General features: G+C 38.2%; 1 protein-coding gene across 2 annotated transcripts in view; it reads right to left on the bottom strand.

Moving 5' to 3' along the window:
* The window catches only part of DHRS7B (dehydrogenase/reductase 7B), a 68,496-nt gene extending 50,146 nt beyond the window's left edge, over positions 1 to 18,350 (bottom strand). The window contains exon 1 of one of the 2 annotated variants that reach the window (XM_072597606.1): positions 18,237 to 18,350. In XM_072597606.1, coding sequence (XP_072453707.1) covers positions 18,237 to 18,256 — 20 coding nt within the window. In that variant the 5' untranslated portion in view covers positions 18,257 to 18,350. The remainder of the gene's footprint in view (positions 1 to 18,236) is intronic. The other variant, XM_072597607.1, reaches the window with a different exon arrangement.
* Between the last annotated feature and the right edge of the window lie 7,355 nt (positions 18,351 to 25,705).

The following is a 25,705-nucleotide window of genomic DNA, read 5'->3' as shown; positions in this document are numbered from 1 at the left end:
AAAGCATCTCCATAGTTACACAGAAGACCAGATTCTGACACATGGTCACACTTTCCATCTGTGTGACCTTGGGCAAGTCACTTAATCACCTTAGATTTCATGCTCCTCATCTATAAAATGAGGAAGTTGGACTAGATAACCTCTGGGTCCTCTTCCAGTTTTAGGTCTATAATCCTATAACTATCATTTTAATTATTATAATAACTAAAGTAATCATCATAATAATGAAGTAGCTTGACAAACAGAAAAGCCTATCTTTATCATGTACTCTACATTACAGTATTTTGTAAATAAGTCAGTGAGAATCCATATGATTGAGTAGTTACTTGCATTAAGTAATTTTTTTCTTTTTTTAATTTAAAATTTCTTTATTAGGAGCTTAAATATTAAGATGAACATTTCAATATTCAAAAAAGAAAAAAGATTATATGAAACTGTGAACTTTATTATTATAGTTTCTAAAGTATATATTAAATTCAGTAGAAAAATAACAAAACTGGCCTCCTTGTTTATATCTTTTTCTGAACTTTCTTCTGGATATTTTTAATGCTTCATTGATGCTCTTTTCTCCCTCCCCCCCTTTTAGTTATCACGATCACTACCTAACAATTCTCTTCCACCCACCATTCTTGCCTTTGCCCCAAATAAAAGCCCTCCTTGGTAACAAATACCAAGCAAAACAAACTGACTCATTGGCAGGGTGTGAGAATACATGTCTCAAACTGTACCCCTGCCTCTGCCATCTCTCTGACAAGAGGTGGGAAGCATGGTTTATTATCAGTCTTCTAAGGTCACTGGTGGGTCATTGCATTGGGTAACTGATTAAGTCTTTCAGAGTTGTTATGCTTTACATTGTTGTAATCTTCCAATTGTTATCATCCCAAGTTTCTCTGAATTTGTCTTTTTCATCATTTCTTGTGGTATAAAAATATTTCATTTTCTAGTTCTTTGTTATAACAAAAAATCCTACTATAAATATTTTGTATATTTGGTTCTTTTCCCTCTGTCTTTGACCTAACCTTTGACTTTTGTTTTATTTCACTGGGACATATGCCTAGTAGTGCTGTTGCTGGGTTAAAGAATATATACATTTTAGTAATTTGGGGAGTATAGTTCCAAATTAAATTAGTTATTTATATCCTTTATTAACCTTTTCCCCAGAGAACACAAAAAGGGTTAGAATTATTGAACATTAGTCAGAAAACCCACATTCCTGCTTTCAGGCCAGCCTCAAGGATGAAAGCATCGTTACAAATAAGTAGAGTTGTACTGAAGTCATACAGGTCAAAAGAAAAAGTTTCTTGATGATGAACAGGAAGACTTCAGAGAGGCCTGGAAAGACTTATATGAAATGATGCTGAGTGAAAGGAGCAGAACCAGGAGTACTTTGTACACAGCAACAACCACAGTGTGCATGGAATTTTTCTGGTAGACTTAGTACTTCATTGCAATGCAAGGACTTAAATAATTCCCAATGGTCTCTTAAGGCAAAATGCCTTCCATATCCAGGGAAAGAACTATGGAACTCGATCGCAGAATGAAGCAGATCATTTTCTTTTGTATTATGTTTTGGTTTGTTTTATGATTTCTCCCATTCATTTTAATTCTTCTATGCAACATGCCTACAGTGAAAATGTATTTAATAGGAATGTATATGTGTAGAACCTATATAAAACTGTATGCTATCTCAGGGAAGGAGTGGGGAGGTAGAAGGGAAGGGGGGAAAAATCTAAGATATATGAAAATGATTGCAGAACACTGAAAACAAATAAAATAAAAAAAGAAAAGAAAAAGTTTTTTGCCCCATAGAAATATATTGTGCAGTACAATGAGGAAGAAGCTCAAATAGCTAGGCTTAAACTAGTACCTGTCTTCAGTCTGTAACTACCAAATAACCATCTATCTTCCTCAGAAAATTGTTTAATCTTTCATACAGACCATTACATTTCTTCTTCATCCTTTAAGTCAATAAACTCATCAGACTGTTTTCCAAGCCCTAGACACTATTGACCGTTATTTTTTATTGCTCTAAAGAAGTCGCTTTACTTCCTTAGCTTTGTAAAAAAGAAAAAGTTACTAAAAACAAGTTTTAAAACAATCAGTCAATGGGAAATACATCTGCAGGAATAACAGTAATACTTATTGGTGGTGGTGATGATGGTAAAGAGACTGATTTTTAAAAAATAATATCAGTATACATCCAAAAAAATAAATATAAATGAATCAAAGTAGAAACTTACTCCACAGACGCAGTGGGCTTCAGACTCTGCAGCACATTCCTTCGAGTATGTTCAGTGTCAACAAACCTTCATCCTTTGAAGGTGAATTTCATTTTTGCAAACAACTAGATTGAAATCAATCTGATAAATAACATAGATGGGACATGTGGATAACTACAATATTAAAAGGGCTGATTTTATGTGGCTTTTAAAAAACTCCAGAGCTTGAAGGTCATCTAGTCTAACTTCTTCATTTGACAGATGAGGAAACAAGAGGCCCAGCTACTTTGAGGGCCTTACTTGACTTCACACGGGTAATAAGAAGTATGGTTAGAATTTGAACTCAGGTCCTGTGAATTCAAGTTTAGCATTCTTTCTACTGCAGCATGCAGGTTCTAACAGAAATCCCTAGAAAGGAATTTTAAACAAATTTTTAATACTGGTATCATCTCTAGAGTAACCTCTTAGCATTACTGCTTGGAGGGACATTCATTGGAACATATGAATTTCTTTGTTTTGGTTTTGGTTTTTTGGAGGTAATCAGGGTTAAGTGACTTGCCCAGAGTCACACAGTTGGTAAGTGTCTGAGGCTGCATTTAAACTCGGGTGCTCCTGACTCCAGGAATGACAGTCTATCTACTTCACCTCCTAGCTGCTCCTATGTTTGTTTTTAAAGAAATAAAAAAGTCATGTTTTTATAGCCATACTTCCTTTATAAGCATGAATTTATAATGAACAATTACACTATAGGTAAAATGAAAATGACTTCAAAAGTTCAAAATCACCCAATTTGCTCTTTTTAAAAATAAAAAAAATCTATTAAAATGTCAACTATAACTACTGTCAATATGAATACAAACAAAAACCAATCTGTTTCAAATTATGAAGCACATCCATTTAAAAGCTATGTCAAGACTAGTACAATAGCAATTTAAACCTACCTATTTAAGGTATTTTCTTCCTTATCATTCTACACAGACATATTTGTATGAAACAAGAAACCTTTCTTTTGATCTCTACCCTTGAATGTTGTCTATTAGGAATCCTGAAAGGACCATAATTTCAGAAACATGAAATTTCATTTATCTAATTACAGATAAAATGAAATGATAAAATACAGTCAGCATAGCACAGATATGCAATATCATTTTAGGGAATGGGGTAGGAGAGGCATTTCATCAGTATAAGGTGCTCCCATATGGAAACTCCTTTCACAAATGTAGACCGGCAACTCACCTGTCACCGAGAGTTTAAATGAATTGTCCTTGGCCCCACTGCTGGCATGTCTGAATCTCTCTGAATCTATGATCAGCCTTCTATCCATGCTGCCTTTCCAATGGTCAATAATAAGAAGGGACATAATTCTGGTTTGATTTTTTTAAAGCCTAAGTTCTAGTTCCTTGAAACAAGGTTCTGTGCTTTTAAACTAAATTATATAACTCATGTAGCATTCAGAACCATTAAATTGGCTTTTTCCCCCCAAATTGCTTAAGAACACACAATTTGTGATGGCAACACTTAATTAGAAGCCTCAACTTGGAGAAGGCCAAGTTTTGGGGGGCACTGTCATATCACCACCATTTCACAAATGATGAGAGCAAATCCAGAGATATTTGAAATACTAAAAGGTACAAAGAAGAAAACAGAAGGAATGAAGTACAGACAAGGAGGCAGTTTTGAAAGTAATACGTGGAATTTATTATACACTTAAAAAAATAAGCAGTATGAAATAGAGATTCAGTTTCATATAAAATTCTCATTTGGGGTTCTGCTATGTATATGGAAATGCTCTTCTTTATGTGTAAATTTGAAATAAAAAACAAACAGAGCAATTGGTGACTAAAATCAATTTTCGTTTCTGTTTTGTTTTTTAAAGAACCTGATATTCGGAGAAGATGTCACAATCACAAAGCAATTTTGTATTCATGGAGAAGAAAGTTTGGCAAAGACTGTAGTGCTTTCAATGTCCCGCCAATGTGGTTAGTGTCCCACAATTTACTTTAGACTAATATCAATAGTCAGAAACTGAAATGAACCCTGTTTTTAATAGTGCCAAGGACACTGTGGTGCTTATTAAGCAAATAATAATAATGATGATGTGATGCAACATGACTAATGTGGAATTGTTTAATATGATCATACATGTATATCCTATATCACAGCATATGTTGTCTTGAGAAGCGGGGGAGTGGCAGTGGGGGGGGGGATTCAGAACTCAAAATTTTATAAAAGCAAATGCTGAAAACTAAAATTAAACAAATAAATAAATTTTTAAAATAATTATGTGATGAAATGGAAAACACTACTTATTATGAGAAGCAATATGGTTTTAATGAATAAAGACAAAGAAGACCTGCCTCTGACCCTAGGCAAGTCATTGGATCTCCTGGAGGTCTAGGGCTATTCTCAAGACTATAAATTGCAGAAAAGGTGCTGACCCACGTGGCTGTCGGGAGTTTCCTTTCCCAAGGGTTTCCAATACACATGAAATCACAAGTCAGGTCCCTACATATGCCCCAACCTTAAAGAAGAGATTCACTTATCTCATTTATTATTTGCTTTCCCTGTTCCATGAAAGAACCAAAAATTCTCATGTTTTGTTTTTGACAAGGACACTGAAAATAGGAATAGCTTAAGCAAGGCAAAGGGAGAAACCTAGAGGAGCCAGTAACCAAGTAGAAAGCTAAGAAAGGAAGAATATGGCTGGTACACAAAGGACTGATGGCATATCATATCAAGTATCTAAGTTCAACCTTTCTTATAGCTGAACTCTGGCAGAAGAGTAGGTTTTTATTTTTATTTTTTAATTATTTTGTTTTCAGAGTTCTACAATCACTTCCATATATCTTAGATTTTCCCCTCTCCTCTCCCTCCCCGAGACAGCATGCTATCTTATATAGGATCTACATATACGTTCCTATTAAATACATTTTCACCTTAATCATGTTGGATAGAAGAATTAAAACGACTGGGAGAAACCATAAAACAAAACATAATACAAAAGTAAATGGTCTGCTTCATTCTGCAATCCAATTCCACAGTTCTTTCTCTGGATGTGGAAAGTGTTTTATCTCAAAAGTCCACTGGGAATTTTTTAGGTCCTTGCAGTGCTGTGAAGGACTAAGTCTACCAGAAAAATTCGAAGAGTAGGTTTAAAAAAAATTTTTTTTAATTGTTATCAATTGCAATCTTGATTTCTTTCCTGAACTTAGAGAAACTATTTGTCTACATCTAAATTCTCCCTTTTACTATAATTTAGTTAAGTTGATAAAAGACACTGAATAACAACCCATTTGTAGAATTGAAAATCACAATAATCCCTATCTACCATCCATTTTGTGGAGGGGCCCAGGATGACCAGCCATGTTCCCTTCCTTGGCTCTGTTCCTGACTTTCACATTTCAAAACTATGTTTCAGCTGCTAACATGCCTCACTCTTAAACACTGAATCATCCCTGCAACCTAATCGCTGTGGAAAATCTTCCCCCACCAAGATAGCTCCCTTCTCCCATTGGTGAGTTGGATATCTCACAAGCATTAATGGGTCTGTCAGTGAACAAGCTGAACTGGATTAAGGAACTCAAGATTGTAAATGCTTTTCCCCTCCCCCTTCTTTGGGATGAATGCTTGATTTCTCTGCCCACAGTTGACAGTGTTTTTGGTCAACATATCGTGGCATCCATTATACCATGCTGCCTTTCAAAAACATCACTACAAAACATGTAAACAATGTTCCATTGGAAAAAAGAGTTCTTGAAACTTCTCTTCTTGAAAAACTTAGGGCAGCAACTGATGATCATTTCATGTTAGAAAATACTAAAAGTAAAAAAACCAATCAAAGAATGAACCTTCAGAACACTACAACAGACGGGAGGGAAAGAGAGGGAAAAGAAACGACAATCCTGAGAGGGCTCTCCCATTTCCAACTTCTATACTTACATCTAAAAATAACCCAGCATTATCACTTTCTTTTACAGTGTATCCTGTGAAAATTAAGAGCTTAGGGAATTTATTGGCATTAGTTTTTGGAAGACAGCTTCACTTTCTTTATTGCTGAGGTTTATCACTTCTATTTATAAGACTTCACAAACTGGAAAAACAATGGTAAATTCAGGATCTGTACGATCAAACAGCGAATGACACAATGCCCCTTACCCCTCACTCCTTTCCATGGCCCAGGCCTAGGGTATAATGTCTCCACTGATCTCCTGGGCTCTATTTCAAATAGTGCTATTTCCAAATGCATTTATCCTAAGTTATTACTATTATGAGTATACAGCATGGATTGTTTTGCCCTGCATTAATAACCAGAAAGTCAACATACATTGAAATATATGATTTTTTCACATCTCACAAGCATTAATTGGTCTGTCAGTGAACAAGCTGAATCTGGATTAGGGAACTCAAGATTTTGAAATGTTTTCTCCCCTCCCCTCTTCTTTAGCATGATTGCTTACTTGGTTTGATTTCTATGCCCACAAGTGTTAGTCTTTCTTGTCATTGGTAAAGCTGCTATCCAACAGAAAACGTCAAGGAGACAAACTGACTTTTTAAAAAAGGATGTTCATTGGGTCATCCCAGAATTTCAAGCCAAAATATAGTTAATATAAAATCTCTCCCTATTTAGCATTCTTAACAGAAAACTGAGCCCTATAGTATTTTATCATTATATCCAGCCAAATGCTATGCCCACTACCCCAACTCCAGTGGAGGGCGCTAGATCCCACATCAATTTAAAATTATACGAGAACAAATTGTTCAACCTCAGAGTAAAATAGTTTCTGCATGATATCTATAGAGGCAGGGTGATATAATGGAAAGAATAGTAGACTTGGGAGCTTAAAAAAAATAGGTTCTTGCTCTTGCTCTACAATTAGCTAGCTACTGGCAAATCACTTAATATTTAATCTCACAGAGCCTCATATTTATTTGTAAAATGATTGGAGTCTGACTAGGTCAGGTATGGGGAACAAATCCGCCAAGTTTGGGTGTGGTCACAGGGCTGCACTTGAGGACCTAGACATTCACATGTGACCTCAAGATAGCAGGTTCCCCACCCCTGGACTAGGTGATGTTTAAGTACCCTGCAGCTCTAATATTCTATAGTAATTAGAGTCTGGAACAAACTTCACTATACCAAGTAAAAAAGAATGACAGTTTCTTCAAAATCTTAGAAAATTCATTGTCTGAAATTCTAGACAATGAAAAACTTGAGTGCATATTTAAATGGGAAATAGAAAGGAAATGTAGTGAAGTTAGGCCACATAATGTATCATTTCTACATGGAACCAAACATAAAAAGGGATTTAACATATTGTTAGGAGTAGAAATGGTGATTGCCAGGAAAACATCAAAGAATTTTAGAAGCTGGAGGAAACAAAATGAAATGTAATTTCATAAATGCTATTTCTTTTCTTTTCTTTTTTTTTTTGGAGATAATCAGAGTTAAGACTTGTCCAGGATCACACTTCTAGTACATGTCTGAGGCTGAATTTGAACTCAGGTCCTCCAAAGCTTCACTCAGAGGCAGTATGCTAACTAGCTATTTATTTTCAGAGGATCTAGCCCAGAGGTTCCCAAAGTGGGCAATACCACCTCCTGGGGGGGCACTGGACTGATCCAAGGGGGTGTTAGTAGCCTTGGGTACAGCTGGGAAATGTTGAATAAAAATAAGGGGTGGTGGATGCATAAGGAAAGAAGTGAAGAGAATTTTGAAAAACTGCTCATACATGTTTCATCTGTTGTGTAACAGAGTTAAGGTCATAGTGATTACATTATTTTCTAAATAAACACACAAAATGCAAGTGTGATAAACACTAAAAGTTAGGTTTCCATAAAATGTTGCAGTTTCAAGGTGATATAAGATAACAAGAATTACCAACCAATCAGTTCTCAGGAGAAGCAGCTAGCCTAACCACAAAGTTCCTGATAAAGGGAGCCAGGCCCTAAACTGGCTGGGGTCAACGACTGGGGGAAAGCTTTCTTCAGAGTGCATATTTAATAAGCTTCATGCACATTAACTGACACACCCTGCATAAAATTATTCCTCCATTTTCTGATCATGGAATGTATGATGAAGGAGGGGGGACATGCTTGAATATATTAAGGAGGGCACATAGGATGAGCATAAAAAAGAATGAAGCCTAACAAGGAATGAACCAATGTACTTAAAGGAGGAAAGGATTTGCGCCAGATTAAGAGTATAAAGCTCATCTTGCTTCAGTATTCAGCACTCTCCCTTCCTAAAGAAGGGTTCAGCCAGCTTCTGGCCAGAAACATCCAATTCCTCTGGACTCTTTTTAAATAAATTTTCCTTGAAACCGGAGTTTCAGTGTCAAGCATGTTTCTAAGACAAGTTATAACTGATCAGTGGTCAAGTCCACCAACCAGCAAACACTGGCAAGCAAGCATGTCTCATATTATCGCTAAGTCCTGCATGTATTGGCCAGAATATGTGCATGTAATGACTTGTTTACAATGATACTATATGGTTACATGATATAATATTGCATCACCAGAATTTCAATGCAGGAAAAAACCCACAAATTTACAGTAAGTTACTAAATGTAAGATCTGTCATTTAAAAAAATGTATATATATTATTTTGAAATGATGCAAATTTTTTAAAAAATATTAAAGGATTAAAAATAGTAGATTTCCAGAGGGGAGTAAATGTTTTTTTAAAAGGGGGCAGTAGGCCAAATAAATGTGGGAACCTCTGATCTAGTCCAACTTCCTCAACTTACTAACAGGCAAACAAATCCAGAAGTAAAGCATCTTGAGCAGGTTTACAATGGTAGACAGAAAAACCAGGACCAAAACCAGTACTTCCTTCCAACATACCATTCTGCCTCCACATACTATTACTGAAGATGTCTGGTCATGGTATAAGGTTTTTAATATCTGAGTCATGTTCTTTCTGCCTCATGTGCAACTGCAGTCCCCCCTTTTATAACATCATAGTTATGAATCATTTCATCCCAGTATAGTATGTTCTCATTCTTTCATCATGAATATATTACTCCTAATGGTCACAAGGACCAATGCAGCAGGAAATCTCCTACCATGGCTTTCACAGAGACAGGTCTCTGCACTAGTTTTAAAAAATTAGGCTTGCACTCTAGTTAGTTATGGTAAGTCATAGTAAAGGCAACTTAGGTCACCTTTGTGGTGCTGCCAAGACCTCATTTTTTATAAGATGAGAACAAAAAGGAAAGGAGGCATCACTGTGGAACAAAGGTCTCTTATGTAGGAAGGGGCTTGGTCTACATCCTTCTTTTCTCTAGGATGCTGGGTGCTCTCAGGTTCTAAGACATCTTATTTTCCTGACCTCCAAAGGGTCTCAAGGAGAAATATAGTCACCTGGAGGCAGTGGGGCCATGGTGAGCTTTGGGTAACTGGCTAGGAGTCTTTGACCTCACGACAGGTGACCAATTAGCAAGATGACAAATAATAGGGTGACAACCAAAGATTCTACGAAAGCCTCTTTAAAGAAAAGCAAACCTCAAGCTTAAAAGAATTTTCTTACAAGAAAAAATAAAGCGATCTCTATTTAGATATCCCTAATTCTAGGTCTCCTTGCAATGTCTTCCCTCCCACTATCAAGATCCTTTAAGCCCCAGCTTAGTTCCTTCCTCTTCTAAGAACTCTTTCTTGATTACTATGGTAAAAATGATTTTTCACTCCCTGAAACCTGTTCAGCATTTATTTATATAAAGATTTATAACTAGAAAGGACCTCAGAAGTTATCTAGTCTTTAGAAATCATCTAGAAATCCTTAAAAATCAACTTCCTTATTTTGTAAATGAGGAAATTGAGGTCCAAAGGGGTTAAATAACTTGCCTAAAGTAAACCAGATAGTAAGAGGCAGAGCCATATGTACAATGCTCCCTTGGCATTAATCATATACTGCTTTTTAATGTACTTATCAAACGTGTCTTAAGACCCTAAATGGATTGATTTCCTGGAAAGCAGGGATGTATGCTTCTGTACCCTACATGTACATAGTATGGAGTCAATAAATATTTGTGATGACGGAGTTAGTATCAGCTTGAGAGGGATTAATCTGGTGGCAGTATGTTAGGCTGCAGGGAAGATATCAGAAGCTTTTAGGAGACTACTGCAATAATAACTGGAGGTCTGCAACAGGTGGTAGCAGGGGCACTGAGAAGAAAGGATGAATGCAAGAGATCCTTTAATGGAAAATTAGACAGGATTTGGCATTGGTTGAAAGGTATATGAAAAGGAAGGAACAATCAGAATTTGAGCCTCTCTGGTTCTCAAAAATCTCAAAGTAGGAGAGGAACGAAATGGACAGGGAAGATGACTGTAGATATGCTAAATTTGATGTGATATGAGATATTATACGGGCATCTGGAGCCCAAGCAAAGGGTCAAGATAGTAAAAGATTGAAAAAAAAATTAAGTTGATAGATGAAGTCAGTTTCTAACAGAAAGAAGATAATGATAATAGCTTATAGTTACACAATGCTTTACAGTTACAAAATACTTTATAATAACTAGCTATAGTGCTTCAAGGCTTGCAAAGCACTTTACAAATATCTCATTACATCCTACAACCTTGGGAGGTAGGTACTATTATCCCCATTTTTACAGATGAAGAAACTGAAGCAAAGGGATTAAGTGACTTTACTGGGGTCACACAACTGTTGTCTGAGGATGAATTTGAATTCAAGTCTTCCTGACTCCAGGCCCAGCCCTAGACCTGATGGGGTGCTTGGGGCCCAATTCTAAAATCACATTTCTCTTTAAAAATCACATTTGTCCCTAGCCTCAAAGTACTCTCCCAGGCAGTTTCTCCCTAGCCCAAGGACACAGCCTGCCCCAGCAACAACCGTTATCTCCCTTCCTGCTGTAGTAGCCAGCTGAACCTATAGAACTCCTTAGTCTGAACTAGCTGTGTAATGTTCACTGCGTCATAACAACGTTTGCTACTCAATGACCAATCATTTGTATCCCAGCCTTAGACGTACGTGTACTCCCTTACATTTATCTTGTCTACACTGATGAGAGCAACCAGGTCTTTCTGAGCCAGCCCTGACTGTTGGTTGATTTAGTGACATTTCAGGTCTAAAACCACACCTCCTTGGGCTATTTCCTGATGAACTCTGGGTAAAATACCTGTGCAGTAGATACCAAAAGTGCATGTTCCTTTAAGAACTGACCACTCCTTAACCACTCCCTAATCCCACCCCAAAACACCTCGTTAGTGTATTTGGCACAAGTGATACTATAGACTAACCCTATATAAACTTTCCCTGTACCCCTCTAAGGTTGCAGGTTCCCTAAGAACTCCTGTCTGCTGAAAAGCGTAATAAATGTTTACCCTGACTTCAACAATGCTTCAGTCCGTGAATTCTTCTCCAGATGATCTGCCCCAGGTATCCTGATCTTTGTGGGGGTCTCACACCCCCCTTCCAGCACTCATCATACTCACTGCACCATCTAGTTACCTATTACATCCATTTTCTATCTCACATGATCATGGCAACCACCCTGTAGGGGAAGTCATTGTCCCCTTTTTTTACAGATGAGGCAACAGAGGCTCACATAACTTGAATGATATGTACAGTCATAGAACTGTTTGACACAGATATTAATTGGCAGATGGGTGAAGTCTCAAAGCTTCAACTATCACCTTTCAGTAGATGGCTCCCAAATCCACAGCTCTAACCCTGACCTCTCTCCCAGGCTCCAGTCTAGACCAACAGTTGCAACTACCTGCAGATCACCAGATGGCAAAGTGGAAACAGAATCTAACCGTCATCTCATGAAAAAAACACAAAACATCCAAATGAAAACTCCCAGCAGCATTATAGCCAAAACTCAGAAATTCCAGGTCAAAGAAAAAGGGCCAAGGATGAAACCTTCCCGACTCCAGGCCCAATGTTCTATCCGGTGCCACTTAGTCATCTAGGAAAAAGGAAAAGGCAAAAGGCAGAAAAACAGGAAACCAAAATACTACAAGTACCCCAAAAGACAAAATTTAAATACCAAGGAGTCAGTCAGAATTGCACATGATTTAGCAGCTACCAATAAGAAGAGTGAAAAGTTTGGAATATGATATTTCAGAAGGTTAAGGATATAGGCTTATAACCAAAAATATGCTATCGGTAACAAATGGATCTCTAATGAAATCAGAAGACTTTCAAGGATTCCTAATGAAAAAAACAGAGCTGTGTAGAAACCAAATGCAGAATGAGACATATTTTTTGGACATGGCCAACATGGAAATTTGATTTGCTTGACTGTAACAAGAGCTTTGTTTTAATTTTGTTCTCATTTGGGATGGTGGCATGGAATAGGAGAGAAGATGGATTTTTCCTGATTGAAAAAATATATATATATAATAAACTTCATTTTTCTTTATTATTTATTCAGTTATAATATTAATAGAACTGTCCTTAGTATTTCTTAATAAGATCCTTCTGTGTTTATAATGTCTCACATGTAAAGTTTCAATAGGACAGGAATCATGTTGTACGATCATAGATTTGGAGCTAGAAAGGGACCTCAGAGGCTATTTAGTACAGTGTCTTCATTTTACAGATGAGGAAATTATGCCCTTAATTAAGCTTAAGTGACCTGGCCAAAAATCACACAGGTATTAAGCAACAGAGATGGGATTTAAATCCAAATTCTCTGAGATTCAAGAGACAGAATTCTTTCCACAACTCTGCCTCTGTTTACCTGACTTTACACAGCGCCTAAAGAACAACACAGACCAATAAGCAGTTAATATTTAACAATTATGAGCATAAACTCAGTAACATTATAATTATAACTCAAATAACACCAGAGGGATATAGCTTGGTCTACAAAACAAAATGCAGCAAAAATAGAGGCTTTTCATCAGAAAAGTGTCATTTAGGATAGATATTTTAAATAGAAAAATATCTGAAAAGTAGCAAAACTCATAATTTCATGTATAATTATCAAACCAAGAAGACAGAGATAAGAGTTTTGCAAAATCTTTCTCCTCCCATATGAATGTATTTTTCTACCTTTTACATAGCACCTTTGGCCTGCTTTTAGCTGTTAATAGTCCAACCACACACACCCTTTTCCAACTGCAATGCAGAAACAAATCTTGTTTCACTATGTTATTCATGAATTAATTTTTCTTTAAATATATGATTATCATACTGTTTAACTAACAAATTCTTGCTAGGAATTCTATTTTTCAATTCGGAAATAAACAGCAACTGAGATGCCATGACAATTTCAAAGTTTCATTAGCATTAATTTGCTGGGTGATATGCTCTCTAAGCTGAGGAGAAGTAGATGGGAAAAGAGGGAAAAAAAATGGGTAAATGAAAGACAATGATAATTTGAATATCTTGTTTTATTTTAAAATGTCCTTTTCCAGACAACTTTTAATAAGTGACTTAAGTTCTATTTCCTTTCTTTACAAATTATCTGATAACAAAATGGAATCTCTTTAAAGATTCTTCTCACCCATTGAGATGCTACTAAGGAATAAAAGGGCCATAAGTTTTCAAAGCTAGGAGGGTGAGGGGCATAAATTAACTAATCAGAAGTAACTACACAGTAAAGGTGTGCATCACAGAATGTGATAGATATGTTTCCTTTTAAATTATGTAAATCATTCTTTCAAAGAATTGTTTAGTATCTAATATCTATAAAGCATATTAGGTGCCATAATTCTATTTTTTTTTCAGATGTATATTTTACATCAACTGGGTTAGCAACTCTCAAACTTCTTGGTCTCTGCACGTTTCACAGTCTTAAAAAAATACTGAGGATCTCCCAAACAACTTTTGTATATGTGAGTTAAGCCCACCAATATTTACCATGTTAGAAACTGAAATGTCTTAGTACTCTTATGAAAATAATTTTGACCTCATTGACCCCTCTGAAAGGGTCCTGTAAATACCTAGTCTTGAACCACCTTTGAGAACCATAAACCTGGAGAACTCTTAATGAAAGGAAAATGAAACAGAGGGAGTCCTTTTTTAAATCTATGGATTCTCAACTGTAAGAAACACTAAGCCTCTAAATTATGTTTGGATACAGTAACTGAATTTCTTAAAGTAACATACAAATTATTACAGTTAAGTAATTCCATTTACTTCATTGTTGCAAAGATCTTACGTACAACCTTTGGCAGCAGCATATTTATTTTCAGGGCAATGTTTTCACAAACAGGAGATTAAAGCAATTAAAGTCAAGAGATATCTTAAAGCTGTTTAGCGGTGACAAATAAAAACTACTGGCTATGTAAATGGAGAGAGTTGGAATTAATTCCCCGTGTTCTCACAGTGAACCTCTTGGTTTTCTATATCAGTTGCAATGTTCCAAAGGAAAACTGAATTTTCAAAGCTACAGACTTCTGTTTGGTAGTGGAAGTACCCTTATAAAAACCACATTTGTTTTACAAAGAATCTATAAAGGACAGAAGTGCCAAGAAGTATTAAGAGATATTGGAAGTACTTTAGATCACTACTACATTATCACAATTTGCAAATTTCCAATTCTTGCTATTGTAGAAAAAAAACTGCTGCTCTGTAAGCAGTTAATGACTAATAGAATAAACTGAAGCAATTTAAACTTCCTTTACTACTTCCAGATGCCCTTTTACATGTCATAGAACGCTGAGGAGTATAAAAGCTACAGTCATCTATTCTTTGAAAATATAGCACAAATTATAAACATTAAGCAGTTAAATCAGAATTTAGTCTGGGATAACCATATTGATATTTCAGCTTTTCAAGTACACATTTACTTAAATATATATTGCTACAAATATATAAATACATAGAGATGCTTATCTATATGCAAACACATGTATTGCTACTTTTTTATATGATCACTGGATGTTTCTGATTCATACTGTATCTTTAATTATGCTAAGCAAAAATTGGTATAGCATGGATGGCATGACTGTGTATAAAAAAGACTTGGAAAAATAGTATGGATGAAAGCAATTTTCAACTAGTTTGTATATAGTTATTGGACAAAAAGGGAAAGCCAGTCTTTAAAATGTACTGATTAGAACTGCCCCGTTAAAAAGCTTTTTAATCGGGCCCTCAAAAGGTCTAGGAGGTGAATAATTTAACTAAATTTAGTTTTAGATGCTAAATTCCAAGTGGAGGCCAAAACCCTGTCATACAACAGTAACTCTACATGTGCAATTGCTTAACAGGATCTTAACACAATTTCCTTGATTCACATTAGCAAGACTTTAATAGAACTAGGTTATAATGCCATATTAATTTACAATTTTGAAAAAGTACGTTTCATAACATATTTTCTGGTATAACAATCTTAAAAAAAATTTTTTATACAAATGCTGGAAATATTTAATTCACTGCTAATAAGAACCCATATTTAAACAGTCAAAGCTATTATGGCTCTGTGCTTAGTACTGGCAAGACCTTAACTAATTAAAAAAATGAGCTGCTTACAGAACTGAATTTCAAACTCTACTGGTAAGTAATGTTTAAATCAGTTCAGCTGCCACCAGCAGACACTAAGGAGTCTACTAGCCAAGTTTCAGGTTACTGAGGGCTTAAGTAGATGGCAGGAAGAATGCTACTAGAATCAAAAAGAATTTATTAAATTTTTTAACTTGATGGATAACAAGAAACTTCCAAGCTAAATTTAGCCTGCCATAAAATCTCAATTCTAATATATAAATGTTACAAATATATTCAAATAAACTTGCTGCTGGAGTACACATATATTACCTGGTAGAACATTTTTACCTTAAAAAATAACAATTAACTAGTAAAATACTTCTCATTTTTATCACCTAGAATAATAATTTCAGTACATAATCATACCACACAGTACATGACAACATCTCACATTTACATAGCACTTTACAGTTTAAAAAGCACCTTCATGCACATCAACGCAGTTGATCTTCATAGCAACCATTGGATCCAGGCAAAGTAGATGATATACTATCCCAATATTATAGATAAGAACACTGTGGCTCAGTGGAGGTCAAGTGATTTACCCAAATATCACAAAGCAAGTAAATGTCAGAGCTGGTCCTAGTAATGTAGGTTTTCTGACATCAGTTCCAACGGTTTTTCCACTATACTAAGTCTAGGAATAAGACAAGATCAGGCCTTAAAATGTCAAACTACCAGGCACAAGTATGGTCTGAACATCACCAAGTTCTTAAGGAAATAATATTAGTGATTTTAGGCATGTCACTTCACCTTGTTGAACATCTCAAAATTTCTTCGTCTGTAAAATGAGGAGACTAGATTAGATGCCCTCTGAAATCCCTTCCTTCTCTAGGTCTATGATCTTAGGATCTTACATATTTTTCTTGAAATCAACATATATGAAGTTATGGTCATCTGCAGGCACCTTAGCTTTAGTTTTAGCTCAGCTTTAGCTTTATAGTTACTCCATTATCACTATACTGACATCAGGTAGTGCAGTGACTTGGAGTATGTTGTTCTGTTTCTGATCATGTGACTATGTGACCGAGGGCAAGTTGGCTCACCTTCCCCTACCTTACTATTTCATCTTCTGTACAGCAGTGATGACATTTTGTTCCTGAGAGCTTTAAAGAATGCTCAGGTAAAGCTGATAAAGCACTTGAGCTTTGAAATGGAAGGCAAATAAATATAGTCAACTCAGTTATCTATGTTACAGGAGATGAGTAGAGCAACAAATAATGCAAAATGATTATTTAACTTAGGTCTTTTGGGAACAACCTTTTTCAGACTGTCTTTTATCTTTATCTTATCCTTATACCCCACCCTAACCCTGACCTGTAACCAGCCCAGGGTCCAACCTATTACTTGAAAGTAGGTGAATACCCTCCTTGCCTTTCTTTATGTCAACCATTTAGCAAAGTGCCTGGCACTCAATGGGAATTTAACAAATGCCTGTTGATTATATGAATAAAGGTATGGGTTGAGATGGACCCACAAAACTGAAGCCTCTAGTGGGCTAAGTTGATTATAAAAAATATTATTTATAAATGCAAAGTTTGCAATGCATAAACTAAAACTGGGTATAAACAATTACAAAAATGAAACTCTTTACGTAAAACCAGACAAACCTATTACTTTTATAAGTTCTAATGCGGTCTCAGGAGAGTTGGATACTGTCATTCATAAAATTAGAGAAAGTGACCCAAAATGCCACGAGTGGGGCTTTCCTACTAAAATGGCCAAAACCAAATACAAGTGAAAAGGAAACAAGAAAATGGCAATATTCTTTTAATAGGTACATTTCTAGTGGCACATCATGCTGTAACTACTTATCCCGGGAATATGTTCTTTGAAGTATTAAAGAACCCTGCACGGAAGTGCACCACTGATGGAAGTGTCAAGCAATTTGCCCAGGGTCACATCAGTACAGGCAGAAATAAGGCATGAATTAGTCCTCTGGCACTGAATGGTAGTCTATTCCAACACCCCCCTTTTGCAAAAGAGAAAGTCAGCCCTGGGGAGCTGTGAAAACTAAGCCGCCCATGACTTGCCTGCCCTCCTTAGTGGGGAGGCCTCGGGCAGCCTGGCTAGGAGACACGAACACAGGGCTGGTTTAGCGGATCACAAACCCCTCGAGGGCAAAGCTCTGTCTCTCTCTTCTCCTCCCCCTCCCCCTCCCCGCGGGTTCTCGCCCCTGCTCCCCCTCTCTGGCCTGGCACACAGTAGGCGCTTAATAAGGGCTGTCCTGGTGCCCCGCACACACGCAGCAGCGCACCGGGGGCTCGGGGATGAAGAGTGGGAAGGGGCCTAGGAGACGACGTGGCCCACCCAGCCCGAGGGAAGGAGCAGGAAACTGAGGCCGTGCCAAGTGACAGCCCAGGCCCGCTCCGTCTCGGGATCCGTCCGCACGCTTCGTCTACACCGGTCTCTCCTCTCAGACGGCCAACGGATTCGCTCAAATTCCCTCCCTATCGTCCGCCCCACCGGCCCGACGCGATGGGCTTCTCCTCCCCGGCCCTTTCCTTCTTTCCTTCCCTCCAGAGTCCGGGCGATTCTTTCCCGTAGAACCCACCTACCTGGTTGCCGGAGAGACCATGATAAATCAACTTTCCCCGCCCCAACAGGAAGTTGCGCAAGGCGTTCAATAACTTCCGCCCGAAGGGGGACGGCGCGCTCTGGAGTCCGCCCAATTCCGGGAAGGTGGAGCGCGAAGAGAACGTGGCCTGCGTGCGTGCGTGCGTGGGAGCGCGCGAGCGCGGGAGGACGTCCCCCCCCCCCCCCGTCCCGAAGGCCGGTGCCCAAATCCCGGAGCTGGTTCCCAGGTGACTCCGCGCGGCTCCGCCCCCTGTGACAGAGGCGGGGTGTGAGGTTGGACACCCCAGTCTTTCACCCCACTCCATCTCCGGCTGAAGGCGCCGGCTCTTTTTAGGGTGCTTGGGTTTTAAAGTTCCCCGCCCCCGCATTCTGTGAGGGAAACGTGGGTCCGTGTCGTTGGGGTTCCGCTCTGGGTGGAGGGTAAGGACCCCGGGAAGGTCAGCCCTTGCGTCTCTTCTCCCGGCCTCCCTCTGGGCCACGAGCTGGACGGGACCGGGGGGGAGGAGGGAAGGGGGGGAAGGCCCTCCGTGAGCTGGGCCCTGACCCCGACGGGGACGGCGGGTTTGTGGGTACGTGTCCTCGGTGGGGAGGGAAGTCCTGGCCTCACCCCGGCCGCCCCTGCCCGTCGGCGACTCCTTGAACCTCGTGGAGTCCTTGTCTTCCGTACCTAACGAGGTGGTTGCGAGGTTCGGGGAGAGTCTCTCAGATTGTGGGAGCTTGAAAGTCCTGCGTAAACGTTATTACTATTAATAACCAAGCTGGGGGCGGGGGGTCGCCCACTAAGTGGCCTTTTAAAGTTCCTCTCTGCGATCTAAAACCCCGCATTTTGACACTTTAATTGTTGGCTCGGAGGTCTTTGAAAAGTTGTCCCAATAACAGTGGACATTTCTGCCCTTGGAAGCCCAGAACCGGAAATTGCAATTCCAACTCTTAAATATTTTACTTTTTCTGACGCTGCGTTGATCTTAATACTCTTCACAAACGTAGCGTAAGTACGAACACAACCTCTCGTTTCAGTGGTGGCAGTTGTCCCAAGACGTTTCAGTGCCATTGGGTTAAAACAGCATATACAGAAATAACACAAAAACTATACATGTCTGTAACAAGTGTTCTTAGGGCTCATTTTTGCAGAGCCGGGATGCTGCGTCTCCACCTTAAGATTATAGGGGTACCTTTGACCTAGCAGTACAACTACTAGGTCTGTATCCCAAAAGAGATTAAAAAAAAAAAAGGAAACGACCTATATGTTCAAAAATATTTAATAGCTGCTCTTTTCTGGGGGTAAAGAATTAGATATTGAGGGAATGCCCATCAATTGAGTAATGACTCACAGTTGTAGTGTGTGATTGTGGTGCAATACTATTGTACTATAAGAAATGATGAACAAGGTGCTGCAAGAAAAACCTGGAAAGACTTGCATGGGCCGATGCAAAGTGAAATGTACTGTGTACAAAGTAACAGCCATATTGTAAGGTGATCAGCTGTGAAGTACTTGGCCATTCTCGCAATACAGCAATCCAAGACTACTCTGAAGGACTTATAATGAAAAATACTCTCTATCCCCAGAGAAAGAACTGATGGTGTCTAAGTACAGATTGGAGCATACTTTTTTTACATTTATTTTTCTTCAGTTTTTTTGGGTGTGTTTTCTATCATGACTATTACAGATATGTTTTGTATGACTGTACATGTATAGCATTAAATTGTCTTCTCAGTGGGAAGAAGGGAGAACTTGGAACTCAAAGGTTTAAAAATAAATATTAATTTTTTTTTTACATGTAACTGAGGAAGAATACTAAATAAATACATTTAGATACAGGGGGAGAAAGATTATAGGGGTACTCCTGAGGAATCTTGGGGTATTTCTAATGACTTTAGCCCAAGCCCTACTGATTGTGTTCTCCCCCTTCCTTATCCATTAGTGATTGACTAACACCCAAGTTCTTTTTTTCCAGTTAACATCAGTTTTTACCAAAGGATCTTCAAAGATGTGGCAAGCATTTCCTCTGACACCTTTGCTGTTGTGTTGTTTTTCAGTGATGTCTAACTCTTCTGGATCCCATTTGAGGTTTTCTGGGTAAAGATACTGGAGTGGTCCAGCACCCATTGGGGGCACACTTTTCCCAGTGCCTCCTCAGTCTCTGGAAAGAGTGGGCTTAGATTGAGCACAGTCTCTTGTTCAAACGTCCTTCATTTGGAAGATGACCAATGACATCACAGGGTGATAGCTTGACTTCTCTGTAAATTGGACTTAAGTGAGGCATAGCTGGACAAAGTCATTAGCCTCACTCTCTTCTAGAGTCATCAAAGTCCAGTGGCAAGGCAAAAATCAAGTCAACTGGTAATGGTCTAGGATGCAGTGGATGACCGTGGCATCATTTCTGTCTGACCAAGCTTTTAAGTGCTCCATAGCACCTGCTTCAGCCAGCTTTATGGCTATTGAAACAAATTGTTCTCATCCACTCATTCTCCTGGAGGAAGTCTAAACCTGCTTGGGGTGGACAGCCCCCTAACACACCAATGAGTGTGAAGCCTATAGTTCACCTCAATCTAGTTTAACTCGTTCTGCTGAGATAATTTAAAGTGGGATGTGGTCAGTGGGTATGCTACAGTTTCTTGGAGCCACAGGCAAGAGTTGAGTGACAAGTAGAAACCATAGGTGAATGAGCAGCCCTAAAAAGGGCTTTGAGAAACCATAGCACCAGAGGTGCTAGTCCTCCCTGAACACCCTGTACACCCCACACACTTTCTACATAGCATTAGTCTCACCAAGTTCACGTTCAGATGCAACAGGATTACCAGATGATCGTCCTTGTAGTTACCACTAGGCTGGATCTTGAAGGTCATACTTCTATCCTGGAGCGTCTATATCCAGCAGACTACAAAATCTGGAATAGACTTTACTTATGGTGGGTTCTCCAGATGCCCAAACTCCTAGAAAGTTTGCTCTCCTGCTTTTGAAGCTCAGAAGGTCTCCTAAAATGAAAAAAAAAAAAAACATCCATGCAGGCAAAGAACCTAGAGACACATACATCCATGGATCCACATGAGTCTCAGAGGGGAGTAGAGCTCCTTCCCTGATTACATTGTCTTACTGGAAATTGTCAGCAAATGAGTCAAACCAAAGGCAGAGATCCAACGGGAGAACAAGTCAAGTCAATAAGCATTTATTTAATAAACACCTCCTATATACTAGGCACTGTGCTAAATCTTGAGATAAAAAGGACAAAAATGACCCCCACTCGAAATTTACAGTCTAATGGGGCAGATGACATGCAAACAACCATGTACATAAATTCAAAAATAATTGCGAATAATCTCAGAGAGAAGGCATCACCATTAAGGGGGACCCGAAAAAGTTTCTTGTAGAAGGTGATATTTTAGCAGAGACTTTTAAGAAACTCAGGAGCAGAGATGAGGAGGACAAAGATTCGAGGCATATGGAACAGCCAGTGAAAACTGAGTCAAAAGGTAAAGTGTGTTGCGTGAGAAAAATCAAGGATAGTGTCACTGGATCAAAGATCTATGGAGGAGAATAAAACGTGGGCTGAAGAGAATGAATGGCTGAAGAGCCCCCCATTTCCAAGACCACACTTCTAGCTAGCCAAAGAGGCTCTAGTTTACCACGTAGTTATCACACTAAAACCAGTTACAGAATTTCTTTGCATATTTCATATTCTCTCCATAACAGACACTTCTGTTATGTATCATCACGAATCTCTTGGAAGTAGTCAGTAGTCAATAAACATTTATTAATCACTGAGTATGTGGCAGGTTGGGAAGCTAGGTGGCACGGTGGACAGTGTCAAGCCTGGAGTCGAGAAGACCTGAGTTTAAATCTGGTCTTAGACACTTACTAGCTGTGTGACCCTGGGCAAGTCACTTAACCCTATTTGCCTCAGTTTCCTCCTCTGTAAAATGAGCCAGTATCTTTGCCAAGAAAACCCCAAATGGGGTCATAAAGAGTTAGACACAACTGAAAACAACTGAACAATAATTATAACAAAAATGTGCCAGGCACTGTGTTAAGCAGTAGAGATACATATATGGAAAAGACAGACGTTGCCCTCAAGGAACTTATAATCTAATGAACTAGGTCCCCCAGCCTCTCTCACATCAGTTAGTAGCATTAGAAGTGCTCTACCCAGGTGCCAGTTCCCATTACTTTTTCAAAGCTCAAAGAGGACTCAGAAATGATTATTATCACTCCACCCACATGTGCCTAACAGTCGATATTTACATATGTTATAGTGCTTTAATATTTGCAAAGTGCTTTACATGTATTATCTCATTTGAATTTCACAATAACCCAGCAACATAGGCTCAATTATTATCCCCATTTTACAGATGAGAAAACTGTTTGAGAGAGGTTGAGTGATTTGTTCATACTCATACACCCTACAACAGGAAACCATGATGTAAGAGGAGCATTAGACTTGGGAGTTAGGAGCCACCCAGAGCTTCTGTCCTCAGCTGCCAGTGCTTTTTTCACTGTACTACTGAAACATTCAGGATTTAAAATGGAACCCATCCTGTAATTTAGACACATTTCATACCTCAGAAATCATCACTTCTATCAAGAAATATGAGAGGAATTACTGTCAGTGACTGAAGTTCTTCAAGTTGATATAAAAATAATCAACTTTATAGAAAAGTCTAATAAAAAGAAGGCTCTTTGTAGAATTGTGGGATCACAGGAGGTCAGAGCATAAGGCATCTCTACATTATTTTGAAATGTGTCGGCTTTCTTATACCAAAGGACCTGAAAGGATGTTTGAGCTAAAAGAAGAAATTGCCATTTTTGATAGTGATGATGATAAAGATCAAGCAAATTAATTCTATTGCAACAGAACTCTCCTGAAATTTGCCTATCTGATTTTTTAAAATTGAGTTTTCTAAATCAATTATTACGAAGCCCTCAAATTCCTATTCTGATGCAGGAAGGAAAAGTGGCTACATTTAAGAAAAAGAGCTAGGAAGAAGAAATGTACAAAGTGATGTTTTTGATATGCTTCTCAGTTTAAAAAAAAACCTATCCTGCCAATGAGCTAGACTGTTAGAAAAATCTGATCAGTTTACTGAAGCAATTTTCATTTTGTTTAAAAGACTTGTTCAGTCGTTTTTCGATCATGTCCTACTCTTTGTAATCTTATTTAGGGTTATCTTGGCAAAGATACTGGGGTGGCTTGACATTTCCTTCTCCAACTCAATAAGGAAACTGAGGCAATTAGGGTTAAGTGACTTGCCCAGGGTCCCATAGCTAATAAGTGTCTGAGACCTGATTTGAACTCAGGAAGATGAGTCTTCCTGACTTCAGACCCAGCACTCTGTCCACCAGGCTACTTAGCTGCCCCCAAATTTATACACTGACTGTGTCTAAAAATGTGTGTCTCATTCTTTATATTAGTCCATTTCCTCTGTCACAAGGTGGAAAGCATTCTTTACAATTAATTGCTTGCAATCATGGTTGATCTTTCCATCCATCAGAGTTTTCAATTCTTTCAGACTTGTTCATTGTTTACAATATTTATGTTATAATTTAAATTATTCTCCTGGTTCTGCTCATATAATTTTACATCGTCTTACACAAGCTTTGCCATGTCTCTCTGAAACCCTCTGGAGGATTTATTTTTGTCTCCTGACTCTAATATTTATTACCTGTGTGACCTTGGATCATACTTAATAGTTCTGGGCTTCAGTTTACTCACTTGTAAAATGAAGGGGTTTGAATAGTTGACCTTTAAAATTCGTTGCATGTCTAAGTCTTGGATCCTACATACTTATCCACCAGTATGAGGAAAATGATGGAAACATTTCTGAAAAAACAATTGGAATTCTGGAGAGTGGCAAAAAGCTCCATCTTCAGGAAAAGCTTGCCTCAGCAGCTTGAGTCCCTTGACTCACTTCTGAAACAGCCTTAATCACTGAATGGGTGTTGCCTCAGTCAAAGTGACAACTTAGAAAGACCTTAGCTTAAAGAGGCCAAGGTCTCTCACTGCTTACTGGGCCATCTCCAGTTGTCCAGATCTATATCTGGCCACTGGGCCCAGATATCTCTGGAGGAGAAAGTGAGGCTAGTGACTTTGCACAGCCCTCCTCTACCTAAGTCCAATTCTCTTGCAAGTCATGGCATCACCTCCCTGATGTCATGGTCCTCTTGGAAAGTGAAGGACAAACCATGACTGTACCTCAGCAACACAGTTTTGAAGAAACATTAGGCCAAGGAGGCTTAACTAGTTTTTTAAGGTCACTCATGCAGTAAGTAGCAGAATTAGGATTTAAACTTGATCCTCCAAATTCAAGGCCAGACTTCTATCCATTACACACCAAAATCACCGCAATTATACTTGGAAAGTGAAAGTAAGGCACAAGCTACCAGATTAGGGGGAAAAGGGAGGGTGTTGGACTTACCTAATGGTTCCTTGAGGCACAAAAGTTCCTGGAAAGACTAAGAAATTGGAATAAAAAGATCCTTGGGACCATTCAGAAAGAATTTTTTAAAAATGAAAATCAACTAATTAATCATTTAGGAACTGTTCAGTAAAGCAATTTTTATGTAATGCCAAGTTGCCCATATTCACCTACTTCTCTTATCCTATGTAAAACAAAGACATACACAAAATAATACCTTTCTGCAAATCATAAAATATGAAAATGCAGACATATTACATACTATCCTATGATAATAACCAGAATTATGAAGCAAAAGATAAACTCAATGAGAAAATATGCTCAAATATGTCCAGCAAAGTCGACATAGGTGTGCATAGGAATGTTACCCATTCCCCATCTACTGCCCCTTTGCTTTTATCACTAGTGTGCAACTTTTCTTCCTCAGAAATGCTTGTATGTCTTTTTATTAAAACATGGTATCACTGACAGAGAACAAAAATTCATAGGGTTTTAAAAAAAAAAAAAACCCCTGAGATACAACCAGAAAATTAGTTACATAGTCCTTAGAAAAAAGTATAAATGTGATACAGACAAGGATTTCCTTTCCTTTGCATTAACTCCTATGTGATTTAAAAAATATTCAAAACCCACAGTACAGGGAAATAAATGCTGTTTAGTCCACGCTTCATGTTATAATTTGCTTCATTGGTGTGAATTTTGTGAAGCCATCAAGAGATGTTTGGAGAGTAACTCTTTTTCCTCATATATCTGATGATAGCAAGCAGTATTATCCTCAACTAGTATTTGAACTTTTAAAAATCTTGAAATATTTGGATCCATTTTTTTCAATAAAAGAAAGTAGTTCACTCAAATGACGAAATTCTTCTGCCAGCTGTTTTGTTGGAAACCTTTTTCTTTTGCCCTCAGATTCCCAAGCTTCCCTTTCTTCTTCTGCAGCCTTTGCAGCTAGCAGCTCAATCAGATTCTCCTTCAGAATTCTTATCCAGGTTTCTTTCACAATTTAAAGTCAAATTTGCATCATGCAAATTTACATAAA

This window comes from Notamacropus eugenii, chromosome 3, assembly GCF_028372415.1.
Source record: "Notamacropus eugenii isolate mMacEug1 chromosome 3, mMacEug1.pri_v2, whole genome shotgun sequence".
Classification (NCBI taxonomy): domain Eukaryota; kingdom Metazoa; phylum Chordata; class Mammalia; order Diprotodontia; family Macropodidae; genus Notamacropus; species Notamacropus eugenii.
This window is presented reverse-complemented; position numbering and strand designations above follow the sequence as displayed.